The 19468-nt window shown below is 37.9% G+C and overlaps 1 protein-coding gene and 1 pseudogene across 8 annotated transcripts in view; both read right to left on the bottom strand.

Moving 5' to 3' along the window:
* Nucleotides 1-19468, bottom strand: part of PEX5L (peroxisomal biogenesis factor 5 like) — a 224194-nt gene that overhangs the window by 99405 nt on the left and 105321 nt on the right. For 4 of the 8 annotated variants that reach the window (XM_073896831.1, XM_025878264.2, XM_073896830.1 and 1 more), the window contains one exon: nt 80-184. The exons of 3 other annotated variants lie outside the window; for them this stretch is intronic. In XM_073896831.1, the coding sequence (XP_073752932.1) occupies nt 80-184 (105 nt within the window). Of the gene's footprint in view, nt 1-79; nt 185-2486; nt 2506-19468 lie in introns of those variants that run through there. One more of the 8 variants, XM_073896832.1, reaches the window with a different exon arrangement.
* Nucleotides 9881-10720, bottom strand: LOC112829004 (transcription factor BTF3 pseudogene; annotated as a pseudogene).

The following is a 19468-nucleotide window of genomic DNA, read 5'->3' as shown; positions in this document are numbered from 1 at the left end:
TTTTTTCTAGTTAAAAATCACAATGTCTGATATATTAACATATGTCAGCTTCCTACAGGAACCCTATGGGTCTGCCCACCTGTGATGTCATAGTAAGGAGGGGCTTTTCTTCAGCAGACTCCTCCCTCGGTATCTCCTTCATCACCATGGCAACAGCCTTATCTGCCGCCCTAGAGCCTTTTCCCTATAACAGTGAAATCAACAATGACTTGTGTCAGGAGAAATCTTTAACTTATTATTACAAGATATTCTAATGTTTAAAGAGCAATCCAACATAAATGAAGAGGTAGGCTGCTGCAAGTGAATCTTGAGGCTTTTGGCTGAGGAGAAAACACACAAAATCTGAAAAGAGATTATTTGTGAACTTTTAGTTAGCTAATTTTTCACCTTTACAGCTGACATATTATATTTAATTTTAACATAGTATTTTATATGTATATTTTAAGGCAATTTACATGACATGAACATAATTTTTTAGTATCGATTTAAAAACACTATGGATTGCCTATTATGCTCATTTACTAACTGTGCCTATAACATCCTTAAGTGTTTTGCATGACACTGAGGAGTCTGAGATAGGCATCAGGATCAGTGTCTGACTCCCACAGAGGGATATTGCTGGGTGGTCCCTGGCGTCTGTCATTTTTGAGTGCATCGGGCATAAAAAGAGTAAAAGTGTCATAAAACCTCTAAAAATCCTTCAATGGCCTAACATCCCAGAAATTCACCCAGCTTGTGTATTTTGTGGAGATGATATGACCTTGGTGAAAAATTTTTCAACTCTCAATGTTTCTGAGACCAAAAAAATTTTAGTAGAGTTTTAGAAATGCCTTTTAATTGGAGAATCCCAAAAATCTAGGTATAAATAAAGGATGATTAATAATTGAAGCACTGATTATATATCCCATTTTTTTTGTATCATACAAGCATAATTTTGGACTGTAAAGGGGTATGCTGGCTATCTGTCTTTTTAGTTTACCATATTATAAGTTTTTGTGAGTAGATGTGGCATAATGGAAAAAACAAAACAAAATATCACCTTCCCAACCCAATTAGAAACATCTTATACTATGTAAAAATTAAATAATCTTTAAACATTTTAAAAACAAAACTTCCATTTTCTCAGGTCTCTGGGCAAAGCCTCCTTAGAGAAACTAATTTTATACTAAGAGCACATATAAGCATCTGTGTTGTAAATCTACTTAAAATACAAATGTAGCATATAGGGATATCATAGGCAAAGATACAAAAATGGACATATGGGGGCTTGTTAACTGAAAGGGAATTAAGAGCTAGGGTCAATATTAACTCCAGAGATTGATAAATCTTGATAGTTTCCATGCAGCAAAAAAGGATGGAATATTACATTATGATCTTGGGCTCCCACAGGGATTTAAGTATTTAGAAGGTAGGTTTATTCTAGGAAGCAAAACTGTCTATTTTCTCTGGCATTGACTTTCTAAAATGTAATGAGTGGCAGGCTTTTTTTAATGAAAACAAAGAAACACTTTCTCTATAGTTACTAGATTTTAAAATGTGTGAATCTCTTTACGATGCTGAAAGTTTCTTTGGTTTATTTTGACTCAACAGAACTAGCATTATTGAATGATAATGTGTTATCTCCACGATAGAATATCAACTACTGAGCTTTTATTTAGCACATATAACATAGTAATTTCCATTTGTGTTCTGAAAAGTGTATATGGCCACAATTCTTAGAATAACTGACTTCTGGAAAAATAAAGAAAAACAATGATCTACTGCATAACAAGTTGGGGCGCATAACGATCCCAAGTTTTTTCTTTATGAAGCAATGTGAACCTCTTAAAACAGAGATGCATACAATTCTGAATTCTGGGGAAATATTTATTATGGCACTATGAAACTATTTAACATTTTTTCAAAATATAAAAATTATTTGGATGAAACATTACATACTATAAAGTGATAAAGCTTTAAAAGCTATGCTCATTTATAGACTAAATATAGTTTAACAAATATCTTTGCAGCTTATTTTTTGAAAAAGAGCAAAATCATTTGTGAAGAATTCTTTCCATGCTCCAAGAAGTTCTAATAATATAGCAATAAACAAAGTGGCATGCTTATATTTAATTCCTAATATATTTAAAAGAACAAATCTAATATTACAAGGTATAATTTTATAATAATAATAATAATTCAGAATCTGTTCTCGGGCTAAGAAAAAAAATGTCAATTGATAAGCATCTCAAAAAATTTCAGGTCAATATTTCAATATACCATTTATTTGAAATGCTACCAATCATAAACTATATATAGATATTTTTCACATGTGCAACTATTATAGCTAGAATTAGCAACGGACATGCCATTTCACTAAAACAAAAAACAAAAACAAAACAAAAATTAGTCCTTTCATGCTGAACTCTAGAACAAAGCAGTGGTCAGCTAGAAAGGATGTATAATAAACACATGCGGTGCTTTTTATTTCTTGCAGAAAAACCCACCAAAGCCAGGGTCAGGTCACTTTTTTGAAGACAGTGCCACTTTTTCTTCAAGGTTACACCTACTACCTGAAAAGAGTCATGACACCCATGTTAGTGCCTGCTAGCAAATTTTTTTCTTTATAGCCTTTTGGCTTTTGAGTTATTACCCCATGAGCCTCGCTGTTTTACAAGTGTGGTACAGTCTGAGAACAGAAGGGGAAGGTCTGCCACAATGACATCTCCATGGTTCCAGATATAGTGTCTAAAACCAATGCCAAATCAAATGAATACACTCATATACCAAAGCAATATTTCCCTTAGACCATATTGCCACCTCCACCTAGTATCTTAAAATCAAGCTGTGTTATTTCTGACTTGTCCATTTATCTTGTGGGGTAACACTTCTAGAATTCAGAACCTGGCTAATAATTGATTTGCCAATTCATGGAACTATACAACTTTTGCTTATCGGCAGCTCTGTAGGGCCTACAGTAATACAACCCATGCAAGTTTTTTCCTTTTTGAAGTCAGTGGCTTAATACATTGTAACAACTATATGTGCATAATTATCGAGACTTCAAGCTCAATTTTCTAAATATAACCACACCAAAGACTCAGTATTAATTTATTATCTGAAACAACACGGAGATGGCAACAATGAAATACACACTCAAGCATATAAGTGGATTTAGATTCCATCAAGCCTGTATGCTTCTATGTAATTCTTAGTAACAACAGAAAAGAACAGAGAAACATTACAAGTCGATTGTCACATTGGGACACCCGCCAGGAATTTATTTCAGCCATTTTCTTTCCAAGTAATACTTCACAATCACCTTTCCCCACTTCCTTATTGAATTTCTTGAGATGGTTTTGACTGTTTGGAAAACATCACCATATGGAGAAATTTCCGTTTTTCTTGGTGATTTGCTGTAGGAAATTCTTCAATACTTCTTGGTTTCTTTTATCATTTTGTTTCCTCACCAGTGAAATATATAAAGTGATAGCTGTTCTAACAAATAATAATTCTTGAAAATAATCTTTTTATTAACTTCCATTATAAGACCAGGCGTAAATGAATGAAACACAGGTAGTATAGTGAGTGATACTAACATTTATTAAGAAAACCCAATTTTGGCTCACTTTTCTCTGTTAATATAGTATATAAACAACAGAATATAAAGTACTGAAATCACAGGATCTTCTCAGGCTGTGAAGCTACCAGATGTCTTTGGATGAGGAGGTAGTGGCTGCAGGCTGGTCTCATAGGGAGGGGAACTAAATTATTTGGAGAAGCTGCTATGTGCTAGGCACTCTGGCTAGCTGTTTTACTTATTTTTATTTATACGATTGCATGAAAGCTCTGTGGGGTACAAAATATCTTTGCTAGGTAGATAGTGAGGCTCAGAGATGGTGTGATTTAGCCACGGCCTCAAAGCTAGCATGTGGCTGAGCTGCCTCCCAGCCTGTGTGCTTCCTTCTCTCCCAGGTCCCCCTCACTGATGGCCATAAAGGCAGGTTGTTTATATCACTTAAGTTTTTATTGTACTTATTTATTTATTTTATATCATTTAAGTTTTGAGAAGCAGTCACTTCTCAGTATAATCACAGAGTCTGGATCTAAGTAAACTTTTTGAACAATGTTTTCTTCAGTGTGTAATGGTCAGTAAGACTCAGTCATCCGTAACTTCACTCATGAGCACACTGGGAACAAATGCTTTTGTTCCTTTTATCTTTGCGGAAAACTAACCTACAGATTTCATGTATATACACTTCTTTTTATTCTGTAGATCTTATTAGGATTATAAGCTGTAGCATCACTCTAATTCTTATTAAATGTTAACTCAATGCTATTAAATGACATCTTTGCTAGGATTTTTCCGAGATTAATTTTGGGTGCACAAAATACTTAAAGTATGCAATTCCAATAAGCAATTTTCTAGTTACAGATTCTATTACTGCTATTATGGAGATTGTAATTTAAAAATTATGTTTATTATTCTTAATCTATCAACAATAATCCAGAGTGTCTTCCTTAGAGATATTCAAAAGAAGAAATGGAAAAATAGAAAATTAGGGGAAAAGTAAAAGACTACAATACTAAACATTACTGCTAACCCCAAATTACCTAATATATGAATTTAAAAAATAGACTTCCTTTTGTTCTAATTATAAAAATTGATATGTGCTGTTGCCAAAAATTAAAAGAAAGCAGGCATAAAAAAATAAAAATAACAATCCTGACATTTTCATGCATTTCCCCAAAGCTTCATATTTACATATTGGAGATTAAACAGTGTTTTAGGATGAATGTTTTAAGAATAGGCAAACTACCATCAACTTTACAAGTACGAATATATTACATATATTTCCTCATATATACATATATGCAAGCAAATCCCTGCCATTGACATTATTTTAGCAACACTGTTTGAAATGAAATGCTTTCAGTTTTGCATCTAGTTGAAAAATTGTATATCTCATAAATTCTGGACTCTGGACTTAAACGCACCTGCAGGAAACTGGCCACACACAAAAAGGATAATTTCTGACGGCTGTCTTGTCTCTCATGTGCAGAGCCAGGATAACCTTCTTTCACTTGGAAAGGTAAATGTCATGGTAAGTGTCATGCTGTCTTCAAACTCCCAATATGGGAAAATGTCAGAGCGATGCTTCCTAGTATTCTCTGAACACTGGCGATCCCTGCCTACATGTTGTGTCCTTTCCCATTTTGTGTGTTCCTGTAGCTTTCTTCCAACATAGAGGAGGGCTCCGACAATGCTGATTCTATCAGAGTTACAGTCAACTCATCCCCATTCCCCTCCTCCAACAGAATATTCTCTAAATGAGAAAACGGGTACAAATAGAACTGAATCTGGGCATACTGGTCCCATCCTTGTTTCTGATCATACAGAAGGAAGCACAGATTTAGATGTGTTTACATCTAAATGTAAATTAGGAAGCATGGGCAGAATTCTCTTAACTAGACATTCATACGTGGAATTCACAAATCATAATGAATTCACTATTGGTCCGGGGATCTGTTTGTAGCTAGAAATAATGTGATTTCTGATTCCTTAATAAGAAGAGTCAAGTTGCAGTGAAGAAATTGCCTCTCTGTTTAAAATAATGACACAGGGCATTTAAAAAGAGGGCTTCCAATCTAAACTCTGTTTAGTTCTTCCTTACCATCTTGTTTTTCTTCCACAGCATTGTTTTTCCAGATGACAGGTGCACACTTCTCCAATCACCTATCCTAGGAACTCTAGGAAGTCTTTCATTCTACCGTATCACTGTGGTGCCCCTCACGTCTGTCATGTCAGTGTTTAACTGGCACTTTCTGTTGTGCCCTTTCCAGACTGCAGGTGGTGGGAGGGGGAAGACGAGGTGGGAGAAAGCCACGGATAACAATCTCTGTGGTCTATTTTTTTTTTTTTTTAAACAATCTCCACGGTCTTTAACTCTAAACCTCTACCCACAAAAGTCACCAAGATTCCAAGCCCACCATATCCACATTGACTTTCTTTGGCCTGAGTGATTGGTGCAGGGGATATGATGACTTTCCCAGGCCCTAACACTTTTGCCTTCACGGTCCCCTTTCTCCATAAAAGTTAAAAATCATGTCTTACGACTGTGTTGGTATAAAGACAAATATAATCCAGACTGGATTTATTGTACATTTGTTATTCTAACAATCATTTTTGGGGTTCTGTTTTTAAGAGAGATTGAAATTAAAACATTTTTTTATGGGCTCTTAAAAGTAGCTTGGGCCCTACGTACTGTGGCCACGGTGCCTGATGTCTAAATTGATCCTGGGTTGTCTCTTCTCAACATTCAGTGTGGTGTCCCCAGGGCTGTGGTCCTGTCCCTGCAGTGCTCTCCGTCATCCCTGGCTGCTCTAGTTTTGGCCGGGGCCGCTCCCCGCCCCCCCCGCCACGGTACATCCATCATAACTGTGCCCGCCCTACCAGGCAGGCCCCTTTGCTACTGCGGCTGCTCTCTCTACTTTCGTTAGGATTCAGGGAGTCTCTCCTCACATTCCTTACAAATCTTCCTGGGTGCCCGATCAGTAGCTTTTACCCCAGTAGTTCTTAAAACACACTCAGAAAACCTGGAACGTTTAGGCCTGAGGCAGAAGACACTGGCATGCCCAACTGACGTGACTCTGAAAATGTAATCTCTCCACCACACAACAAGGAGCAGCACTTCATTCTCTCCTGTCTCAGGGTGTGTTCCTGACCATCCAGGAGTACTCCTGAGGAAGTTGAGTCAACCTGTGTCTCTACTTTTATTTAAAAAACAAAAGACAAAAAACAAAAAACCAGCCCTCAATGCCCAGAGTTACCAGCTGGTTCCTCACCATTTTTTCCAATTTCTGTTCCTCAAGCGAGGAGCAGAATTGCCTGGTACTCCAAATTCCTGAGTTGTGCATGAAAATTAAGCTCCTCCCAGGGACCTGGTTATAATCCTTGTTTTACAAAATGTTTTTTGATTGTGTGTCATCAATGAAACTGCCTTGAGTGGGCAGAGGTCATGCTTCTTTCTTTTGAGCCATTTTGCACGATTAGGTATAGCAATAGACACTCAAGTTTACTTAATAAATACAAGTACTGGAGGCCTTTTTCAAATTATTTAAGATACTGTAATCACATAATATGGCCAACTTTGACAGGAAGTGAATTCTGAATTAGATAAAAAGCCTTAAAGATTTAAATAAATAAAAGTTTCAAGCATCTAATAAAAATTCATTAATATTAATAAAGTGTTGCCAAGTAAAGATGCCTAGAATTTGCTTTGAAGGACAGATAAGACTTATTTTTAATTAAAGAGATCTATTTGTCCACAATTTGTCATTTATTTGTTCTATTGAGAAGGTTAAACATTCTCCCATCTCACTATCACTGTGTCCCTGAGGCTTACGTACTCCGTGAGCTTCGCAAGCTTTCTTGACAAATGGTCAAGGTAACAACACTCAGTTCTCATTCATCTATAACTAGGTATGAATTAGTGAAGTCTACTACAGGTTTATTCTGATTGATGTGGTTCTAAATTACTTAGAACCTAGTTTATCTCTATATTGAGCTTCTCTATTATGCACCTAAAAGCAACTTTTTGCTTCTTACAGTGGTCTGGCTTAAAAAAATTCTTTTCTTTTGACCTTGCTTAGCCTTATACTGAGGAAGGCCTAAATAATACAAATTTGATAATTATGAAATAAATGTAGAATGAGGTGTTGTTTTCTTTATTTTATGATAAATCCCAGGTTTGTTATTTAAAATTATATTTTTATAAATATATTTGTATCTGAGAGGCTTTTAATGATTGTGTGAAATATGTAAATGAAAATATAACCTTAATTAAAGGTTACCTTTGTTATTTTCAGTTCCTTATTAAATATCTCAAACAATTTGCAAAACAAGGTACTTTTCTGGGGAAAACAACTAGAAACACAAAGTCCTAAAGATTACTTCATTATTATTTTCTTTTCAAAAAATGTCTCCCCAAATACAAGTACTCCAGACTGCTTGAATCTTACCTGCACAAATAGATGAATGTTCCAAACTCAGAAGAAAGTGAAGTGTTACGATCATTCATCACCAGTATGGGTAGTTGCTTAGACTAGTCTGAATCAATGGTACTTTAGGGGTAGGGAAGTTGAGACCTGCCTCTTTCTGGGAGGAATTAGAAGTCTTGAGGTCTGGTTTCTAAGTGTATGCAAGTAGCCAATTTGGTGTAGTATATAAGATCTTAGAATGTTGAAGGTAGGTGGTAAGGAAACTTTGGAGGAACCATGCACAAAAATTTGGTTTCTTTATCATTCCTGTCTTTCCCAGGTTTTCTAAGACTGGAAAAATTTCCAAAATAAATACAATAAATAAGAATCCCTATAGGTAAATATGTGGTTAAGACCATGAAACAGTTTCTGTGAAACTTACTTATCAGGAATTAGATGCATCCCCCAACTTCTTGCCAACTTCTTAAAATAAATGGAAAGACCACATAATAAGTATATTGTTACCAAATTATTGGATTTGAGATAGCAAATTTACCCAGATGTCCCAAGGTAGAATTATACTGCTCTGTTTTCATTCTAGGGGAGGACTGTTAGCTAGTGAGCTGGAATTCATCCCCTTTATTAATGTTTCAGGTAAACTCTATTACTAATTTATGAACAAGAGTTGTGGCTCTGGAGCCCAAGTATTCAGTAGGCTTCTTTGTGGCTTTCCTCATTTTCTGGCAGGTGCAGCATTTTTTACCAGCTTGTTCTTCAGTCACCAAATGCCCCAGTTTTGTTGACATAACGTAAGTAAAGTAAATTATAGAAACTAGGCCAATTCTAGCCAAAAAAGTCTCAGCTAAGGTATTCCATCTGCCTGACTTGCCTGAAACAGCTCTAAGAGAGAAGCTGAGGCTTTGGGAATTCCTATTCTGAATTCTGGATCTGACTCTGGCATCTCTGCTTGTCTAGATGGTCCTCTGCGAGTCATCGGCAGTGGGTGGATTGGCTCCTCCCTCATGCTTCCTCCTTCTTTGAAGGGGAATGAATAGTCTCTCTCACCTTATGGACAAGGGTTAGGGAAAGTCTGGAGAGATCTTGGGGCTGTGAACTCCAGTGAGTGTGTGGCCAGGTGCGGTGGAGGCGATTACCAGCTAAGGGACCCAATGCAGCCTCCACGATCAGTGGAGGAGAAAGACGGATGGCCAGGAAGCATGTGGGCACCAATACCCGGACTGGAGTCAGAAGACAGGAGTTTTAATCCCAGCTCTCTCTTTTATAAATTATTCTCTCTAAGCCTTCATGTTACTTTCTGAAAATAGGATAGAAAGATTATCTATCTACTTCATAAATTTGTGAGAGTTAAATAAGAGTATCTGTAAAAACACTTGCACGATGCCCATCACTGGGCATCCATTCATCACTCAATGAATTTGAGTTTAGAAGCCACAGAGAACATAAGAGGGGCAAAGAGCTGGAAAATAGACGTTTGAGTAAACAGACTTCAATAATAGCAACAGGGACAGAGAATAGTCACAGAATGGATAGAAGGTCTTACCCATGAGCCAATTAAGTCTGAATCTCTGCAGTGAACAAGCAAAGACCAGGGTTGGGGTGACTTAAACCAAAAGGGTCTAATAATAAGGCACAGAAATCAAGGATCAGAAAGCAAGACGGGGACGCTGATTCTAGCAACCAGTGGATAGTGAGAAACCAGTTTCTAATCAGTTGGGATTAATAACTGTTACGGGCTGAGTTGTGAGCCCCCCATTCATATGTTGAAGGCCTGTTTCCCAATACCTCAGAATGTGAGGTATCTCTGTTTAGAGATACGGTTTTTATTAAAGAAGTAATTAAGTTAAAATGAGGTATTGGGGGATATGAATGGTGTTTTTTTTTTTTTCCCTAGGCAAAGAACTTTATTAACCTTGTTTCTAACTTTATTCCCAGGCTTCTTCAGCTTAAATAGCTGCAAAGAATGAATTGTGTATAAGCAAAAACTGAAAAGAGCTGCAGTGTCCAAGGGGCTTGGGCTTAAAAATATTAGGGATCTAGATTTTATCAGATCCATGAACAAAATTTTAAAAAGCAGTCATAATATAAAATAGCAGCTCCCAGTAACTTCTTCAAGTTTTATGTTCTTCAGAAGTTGACTCAATTCAGTTTGCTTCATTCTTAGAAGCTTCATCAAAATTCTCCACAAGATCTGGAACTTCATCATCATCATCCTCTCCGGTAGCAAGTGGTGCTTTTCCATCCACAGATTGTTTGGGCAGAGCTTCAGCCAGTCTTCTTAAACTAGTCAGACTGTCTGCACCAAGTTGGGTTAAGATACTGGGTAGCGTTTCTGTCAGCGGCTTTATCTCAGCATGGCCTGTAATGGTGAAAGTGTTCGCTGCCAGTGATGCCTGAACTTTGGGGTTGTTAAAATGGATCACTGTTCCTTGGTTTGTGAACATATTCACTTCTTCAATACCAGAGATGTTGTTTATCCCTACCTTCTTTAAGGAGAACTGAAGTTTTTTTATCATCTGCTGTAGCCGTTCTATGAACCACCTTCTTCTTTCGGCGAGCAGTTCCTTTCCCACCAATGCACACTTGTGCTTGCAGCTTGGCGAGTTTCTCCTGGTTCATGATAGTTTCTTTCATCTTGTTGGAGCGGAAATGGGACGGCGCGGGGGAATAGGGTTGGCGCTCAGGGGGTCTCGGGCGGACCAGCTGAGATTAGGTGCACACACGCGGGGTCGCAAGATGGCAGCTAAAGCTGAATGGTGTTCTTTTAAGAAGAGGAAATTAGGGTGCAGAAGGAAGACCATGTGAACACGTAGAGGGAACACAGCCATCTAGAAACCAAGGAGAGGGGCTTCAGATGAAGCCAACCCTGTCAACCCCGTGATCTCAGACTTCTAGCCCCCAGACTGTGAGAAAATAAATTTCTGTTGTTTAAGCCACATAGGCTGTGGTACTTGTTATGGAAGCCCCAGTAAACTAATAGAGTAACTAAACAAGTACTTATAAAAGATCACACAAAGGGGTCTTACTTTGGTACTTCAGTAAATTGTAGAAATATCCAAAGACAATTCAGTAAGTAACAAGGGTTATTACAAAGCCGTCTCAGCTAATTCCTTTTGTTATTTCTAATCTGATCAAAAGGACTTCTAGATACTGAAAACTAGAAATTCTGAACCCAGGTGGCCACAGTTGGCTACTATGGTAGTGTCCTGCCAGGGACTACAACCTGCTTGTCAGGGAAATTTGCCTAAAAGAAATTCCAATGAAGACTGTGCCTGGAGTGGTCAGCCCGTGCCAGCAGGAACTGTGCCTTTTCAAACTGAATTGAAGTTTTAGCCACATGACCTCAAATTATAGTTTGGAGCTTCTTGAAAAGAATTTTCTGGTGAAAAACATTTTTTTTAAGAATTTCAAAATCTGAATGCTTCAAGGAAGTTGTTTATTCCCAACTGAAAGCTTATTAAATTATATATATCTTAGAGACTTCGATTAATTCATATGTATATCAATTAAAATAATTGATATGTATATAAATATAGAACAATTGAAAAAATAAAACAACTGGAAAGTAATCATGTATCACAGGTAGTTTTTTGTTTTTCAAAGGCTCTTGCTAACATCTCTGCAGTTTATTTTGGGGGCCGAGCTTACAGCTTGTCTCTGGCTGTCAGAGATAGTGGGGCCTGTTTTGTATGAAGATATCCGCTTGGGATGATATCCACAGGGGGCTTTAAAGGAATCAGGATTCCTGGAGTGCTTGAATGTTTTAAATAAAGCCAGTTTTCCTCTTTCTAATCACCGGAAATCTGTAACTCACATTTCCATTATTATGCAGGTGATGTACCAGTTCATTTTACTCTTCTGTCAAACTTTCTGGCTAAAACACGGTTCCGACTAATTCCAAATATGGGACACGGTTATAAATAGCAATAGACGCCTGGAGTTTGTTCTTGAAGCTACCATTGAAGGGCCTATTAAAAAAGAAAAAAACACCTCTCAATTCTCTCACCCACCGTGTATTGACACCCATGAACACGAGAGGCTGGACTCAGAGGACAGCCAGGTGGGCCATTCAGCTAGTTGGTATTCTAGTGGGTTTGAAGCCCGCGTCTGTATTGTGTCTAGACTCATGTCCCACTCTCTATAGTACATATTTCTTTTTTGGAGGTTCTCCTTTGACAAACCAGAGAGGGAAGGAAATGGTTCAAGTTTCTACCTTTTCTCTGGTATTAGTCCATTTGCCTATTTTCTCCGGTATTATTCCATTTGCCTATCTATCAACTCCAAGTTGCCAAGGGATACCCTAACCCTCTGCTGTGTGGCAACATGGCTTTATAGACATGTGGTTACTGGGGCTCGTAGTAACTAGGGGTCTGTGTTGACAGAGCATGGGACATGAAGTTGTAAACCCAGGGTTTGAGACCCAGAAACAACACTTCACATTTTTCTGTGACCTACGGCGCAGAATTTTGTTTTCTCGAGGTTAAGAGTGAGAATGGTACTAATAACTGCTTCACTGACTTTGCAGGGTTTTTGTGATGATCAAATAGGGAATATGTATAAGTAAGCATTCAATAGGCTCTAACAATTCTATAAATCAGTCAAATCCCATTAGCTAAGTAAATTATTTTCCATACGCATCTGGGTGTCTGTAGTACCTGAAAGAACTATTTATTACCTTGAGAGTAATTTGATAATGCTACACCGTAATGAAATGAAAAAGTTAATGAACTTCCCCTAATAATAGAAATCCATGGCAAGTCTATATCTGGCTCATTCGAGCAGCAATCGCAAAACTCCAAGGTACCATTAGATTGTTAATGAATTCACAGAGTGTTTTACGTGCTCTAGGATTGACAAATATAGAACTGTATCAGGAAATGTATTCAACTAAAGTTATATAATCACAATAACAAAGATGACTGTCAACTTTCAAAGTCTAAAAGAGGATTCAACATGGAGGACCTTGAGATTATTGAAACATTTCCAGCAGTTCCAAGAGTATGTATTTCTACTAATTAGTTCATTGGTTTGTCTGGTGAGTTATAAATATGCATCATATTCATATCTTGTTTCTAATTCTGCAGAACTAAAACAGTTTGGTGGACCATTTAGTTCATGGAGGTGTTGGGTCATATTTATACTCTGCTTCAGGCATATTGTGTGTCTCCTCTAATGGAAATATGTTCATAATCTGTGTCTCAAGTCACTATAAATAGGCAGAAGAGTAATTTGATAATGCTAATTTTAAGCTGCCTATGAAGTTTTTCCAAATCTCCTAAAAATAGATTCTCTGCTATCCTCTACATTTTCTTCCTCCGAACTCTCAGATATATATCAAAATAGATTAAATTAACATTTAAAAGAGATTTGGCCTAAACTCATTTCATCCTGCTAAATAATGCATTATGGTCTTTCAGGTTCAAAGATAAAAGCAACTACATGATACAGATATTTCATTAGACAGACTGGAATTAATACTAACTGTAGGTTGATGTTATATGTACAGAAAAAAGTTAATTTCTTTAACTTGAAGATCCTAGTGGTTCCCATTTCAACATATGCCAAATTTTATTAAGCTTTTAAAAGGTTCCCAAAAAATATAAGAGGGCTTAGATTCTCTACTTAAGCTATTCCTCTAAACACTGAAGAAAGCTCCAAAGTGAATTGATGAAAGCTCCAAATGGTTTAAACACCTATGAAAATCAATTTGTCTAAAAATTTATAATTACCCCCCCCACATTAAGAATACCACTTTATTTCCTTCTGGCCGATTAATCTGTTCAAGTACAGTAAAACAAAAACCTAATTAACTAGCTTTCTCAATTAATTTTCCAGAAAATTTCATGTTTAAAATAAAAACTAACTTATAAGCAAATAAGCTCGTTTGAAGGATTCTGAAGATTCCCAGTTATGTCCACGGTCACTCTCTCTTCATCCCATCTATGACGCCTGAGGACTACTCAGTCAAGAAAGATGCACCAAATAATAGCATTGAGGCCTCTAATATCCCCATTCTTCAGAGAAAGAATTAGGTATAGTATATTGTACTCAGTGATCTAGAAAGAAGCAGTAATACGGTTTGGAAACATTGCCACTTTAAAAAAAGTTTTTTCCCCTCTTTAGTCAATCTTGATGTGATGAAAAATTCCGATTAATTGAAGGACACTCAAATGGCCCTGAGTGTTCTGGTTAATTGAAACTTTGTGGTATTTCACTAGACTAAAAACACAAAGACTTCTTTTTAATTTCTGGTACTTATACACTGCTTTTCCTCAAATGTTACCATCAAGAAGATCACTTATTTTAAAGGCCTACTTCCTGTTTCTCCCCCTAGTTCATCACAGATCTCAGTTGCTTTTAGGTATAACATATATACAGTCTATCATCCTTAAATGTATGTATTGTGTATCTGTCCACATTTATGTCTATATCCATATCCATATCATGGTCAATTTAATTCAACAGTATAAAAAAGTGAGATCCATTTTCTAGTGTTATTTCCACCTACAATGAATGTTTATAAAGACCTCATTGCAAATGTGCTTTAAGGGATTTTAAATTTCAGTGAAAATACAATGTACTCTGTTGTAGAACTTTCTGTGTTAAAAACATCAAGATTTAGAAATTCCAGAAATATTTTTTTTCTGCCTGACCTTTCCAACAACTTAAAAAGCAATTATTTCAGTAGGCTTTGAGTTACTCTGACCTTTTCTTTGGAAAGTGAAAATGAAGTTATTTGCATTTTCCCCCTCATTAAAAAAATGCTCATTGTCTTAGAGAAGACTTAATTGGAAATAGAAATGTATTTCTTGTCTTTGGATATTTTAATATCATAGTGATTTCAGTTATGACAATAACAAACTATGTCACAGTAAAAGAAATTGACTGACAGTTTTTGTAAGAAATTAACTTGGACTCATCCATTATGGAACTTATTGTCCATTTAGGTCTCTCTTAATTAGTACCATAGAATTTTACTCAACTGTTTTCAGTTTTAAATTCTGTGAAGGTTTATAGTTTTATTTCAAAATCATATGGTACCATATTAATATTTTTATCTCTTTCCTCTTCTCCGAATGAACAATGAAATTATGTACTTCAGGACTCTGGGATCCTTTATAAATAAGGTTTCTCTCCATATGATACTGCACAGGCAAGAGCAAGGGTTTACAAAAAATACATGGACTGGATCTTTCCTTTTATTAACCTGAGTTTCAGAAAGTTGATGTCTCATTAAGTGCAAACATGGCTTTTAGAACGTCCATCTTCCTCAGGGCCTCAAACCTCCGCAGAAGACAGTCCAAACAGTAAGAGTTGCCTGGCATCACGGAATGTTCTTGAGGGAAGGGGCTCTTTGTGCCTGTATCTCCGCTTAGTTCAGTGGGATCCCCTTCCATCACTTCTTCTCCTGTAGTTCCTCACTCGCTAGCTCTTCTGTACCACTCACCATGCTAATTAAGGCTGTATGGACGCAAGGTTCTGGTCTCTGCAGAACCTGTTTCCTTCATTTGGAATTCCCGTCTCCTCACCTCTACCTGTTGAAGTCCATGTATTCTTCCAGATCCAGCTCAATCGCCATTCTTCTTTGTTGAAGTCTAGACTGCGATGTCCTTGAAGTTAGACACCGAGTCTCACATTCTGTTTTGTGTTGCCACAAGCACAGTGTCTTGTGAGTCCAGGGGTGTTAAGTGAAAAGCTTGTTGAATGAATGAATGAAAGCATGAATGGATGAATAGATGATATATAGTCCTGCCTACCGAAGACTTCTTGAGGTTTCTTCCAAACCTCTCCTTCCCAAACCATTCCATCAATATCCCAGGCAGACTAGGAATGGCTCCTGGCTAGGAATTCAATGGAGTTCTTAACAGTGATAATTTAAAACCTTTTGATCTTATTTTAGTTGCCAAGGGAAAGGCTATTATGAGTTTATGGCTCATGCATGAACTTTTCATATTTTCTGCAAAGCCATTTGTGGGGGTGGTAGAAATCACATTTTCTTTGGATTAAAATTTAGTTGCAGTTTGGAAGAGGGAGAGAAGAGAGAAAGAAGATTGGCTTAAAAAACTGCATAATTAGGGGTGCCTGGCTGGCTCAGTTGGAAGAGCATGTGACCCTTGATCTTGGGGTTGTGAGTTCGAGCCCCATGTTGGATGTAGAGAATGTTACAAGAAAAAATAAACAAACTTTAAAAAAAACCCTGCATAATTAAAAGAAATTTTTGGTGGCAAGTTAGTCCTCTCCTCAACCTCCCTCCCCTTCCAGTTATATCCCCAGACCTCAGTGATATCTGCTGGAGATACAAACACCTTCTGTGAGATGCAGGCTTTTTGCTTGTAATTGAGGAACTGAGTCAAATTCCACATTCATCTGACAAGGTGTGGAAGAAGGAGAGAAAACAGAAGAGTGACTTTGTATGTTTTGCTCAGTGCCACTTATGAAGAGCCCATAATAGTGACTGACACAGAGTGGGGGATTAAATATTTGCTGAATGAATTTTTAAAAATCCACAAACCCAACACTGATAAAACAGAAGCAGGAGCTCAGAGCCAGAGAATCTAGTATACCCCAAATTTGAAGAAATCTTGTGAAATGGTGCTGGATGGAGAGGTGCTGAATTTCACGCGCAGGAGTGCTTTGAGTCTATCTTATCGTGATGCTAAGATTGAGGGAGACCCAGCCTGCAGAGAGGTTAAATAAAACAAGGGAGAAAAAACTTTAACTTTAATCAAAGATGTCTTAAGAAAGGACTGGTACATTCATGTTCAGTGATTTTTGAAAACTAACACAAATTAACTTAGTGCTGAGAGATATGCGGAAGAGTCACTCAATTTTGGAGGATTATTGGAAAAAGTTGAAAATTGCAGTGATGTTTTATGTGGAGATACAGTGGTTATGTGTTCTGCCTGGAGGAAGGCAGAGAGCATTTTCTGACTTTCTGAGTTAAACAATTTCCTGAACAATATGAGAACAAAGGAGGCACAGGGAGAGTGTCATAGAGTCACCCCTGAAGAAGACGACTGTGTGCATTAGATGCATTTTGAAGCTGCCAAGAATAAAACAGTTCTTTACTTGACGTATAACAATGAACACAGCCATTACTACCTCTGAGGAAATCACTCAGAACTATAAACTCATTTGAAGAGCGTCATGGTCCAAAGAAGAAATGAACATCAGAGCATCTAGCTAATAAAAATAACTATGAAAATGGTATTAAGCAAGCTACAAAGTTTCCAACTGAATTGTTGTAAACACTTCTTTGAAGTGGATATGATTATATCCTCATTTTACAGAAGAAGTACTTGAAGCTCCCCGGGAATAACTTGCCCAAAGACAGGTACCTAGTAATAGCAGTGATGGTAATGAGCAGTAATCACTTACTGAGCATCCCAAACACACCACGTGCTGCGCTGAATACTGTATATATGTTTCGACAGTACGTAGGTCACAACAACTCCTTGGGGTGCATACTTTTATTACAAGCGTTTTCAGATGAAGAAATTGAGAGAGAGAGAGAGAGAGAGAGAGAGAGAGAGAGAGAGAGAGAGTGGGAAGAGCCGGTAAGTGTCAGAGCAGGGACAAGAGCCCAGAGTCTGTGTTTTTGACCACTACTATGTTTTATTGTCTACTAGAGCTGCCATTAGAAGGCAAGCCTGTCTGTCACGGGGACCCACACCCTGAGCCAGGCCTCTCTACCACCACTCGGTTCTGCTCAGTGATACTTCAGAACTGCCATCGCACTTTATATCCTCCTTGGACAAAAGCACTGGTCTGAAGGTGGCCATGTGTGGATATCCAGGTCACATGGCTGGAGGGTATGGAGAGCCAGGATTTGGGCACAGGCATAGTCCACACCCAAGCGCACACTCTTTCTTCCAGATCGCACTGGATATCTTCATGGGAAAAACCCTGAAGACACCAGGGCGCACCAGTTTTTTCAGTCATTGAAGTGGATCGTTAGTGAACTCCCTTTCTACCTCCCTCTGGACAGACAGGTAGGAAGTTGAAGTTTAAATGACAGCCCTGCCACTTATAAGGCACGACTTTCGGTAAAGTTGCCTTTCTGATCTTCTCTGTTCTCATCTGTTAAAATGGGAATAGTTATACCCACTTCACAGAGCTGTGGGAAAGAACTCAGTAAGGGGAGTGAGCACTGTGGGGGCTTGCAAGACAGCCATTTCCTTTTCTTCCTTCCTTCCTCCTTTCTTTCTCATCTCTCTTTTCTCTTGGGCAAGGCAAAAGATACCGCCATTTTTAAATGAGAGAAGCACTGCGACGATTGGTGTATATTTGTGTGTACTCAGGAGACTTCTCCACAGACAGTAGAGAAGAAAAGGGATCCTATGGCATGAAAACATTTGAGGATTTTTTCAGAGACTTCCAGCCTTTCTGAATTCTGCAACGGACTTTATATTTCAGGAGAGCTCAAGACCAGTGTGGATTTGGAAGCACATTGCACAGATCGAGTACCATCTCATTCTGTGTGCTCATGGCTTCACATCTGTAAATTCTGGATTGTCTTTTGTGTACACCACAGTCATCAGCACAAAAGGAAAGGCAAGGTCAGGGAAGTAACAAGACACTCTGCCGAATTCTTTATGTCAGAGATCAAATAGAATCCTTAAAACACTCCAGCAAAGTAGGTCCTAATACTTCCTTTAATAATGCTGAGGGTTAAGGTGGCAGCTGTGGGATTTAATCTGGGTTTGTCTAACTGTGAAGCTGAAGATCTTCCCACGACTAGAGCAAGCTGCCTTCCTCTAGGCACTTCAAAAGCATGAGCTAAATGGAAACAGTTTTTTCGGCTTGTGAAAAGCTTTCCCAGCTGGAACTGCTCCTTGTTAGGAGATTGGTCTCCTACTTTGGTGAATGATCTTTCATGGGCATTCTCAGGTCACACTTGATGGAACTCAGGCTCCGTGCTTTTTACATGTAGAAGTTACAGGGTCAGCGTTTAGGAGAATGCTTATTTCCTCTTGAGTAATTGCCTGCAAACAGAATAGGCTGCCACTAGGGAGTAGTGGCTATGCTTCGGGCAGGGGTTCACGGTTGGGCCATCCGGGCACATTTCTGCGATGAAGGAGAAGGCAAACTTAGCAGGGCTTTCACCCAGCTATCTTTAAAATGAAAAAAGAAAAAAAATCAAACAACAAATAACTTCCTTAAAATACTTAAGTGTAACTTCCTTAGTATAGCTAAGTGTTAGAAATATTTACCTTTCTTAGCTGTTTAGAGAGGGACCTGACAGAATGTTCATCAGGAAAAAAAGAAAAAAAGAAAAAAAGAAATGGCCTCTCTAGGTTCCCTGCTCCAAATTTATTACATGGAGGCAAAACATAATGGATAGTAATGAGGGAGCCCTCCCCTTCTGATCTGGGTGGAAGCTCTATAATGTCTGTCTGTTGTCTCTCCTAATCAGAACAAGCTCTTTCTCCTTCAGATGGTATCTTCTTTCTTAATCCTTTTCTTTTTTAGAGGGAAACTCACTTAAGCA

This window comes from Callorhinus ursinus, unplaced genomic scaffold (assembly GCF_003265705.2).
Source record: "Callorhinus ursinus isolate GAN/ISIS: 27379988/994484 unplaced genomic scaffold, GSC_fseal_2.0 scaffold1, whole genome shotgun sequence".
NCBI lineage: Eukaryota > Metazoa > Chordata > Mammalia > Carnivora > Otariidae > Callorhinus > Callorhinus ursinus.
This window is presented reverse-complemented; position numbering and strand designations above follow the sequence as displayed.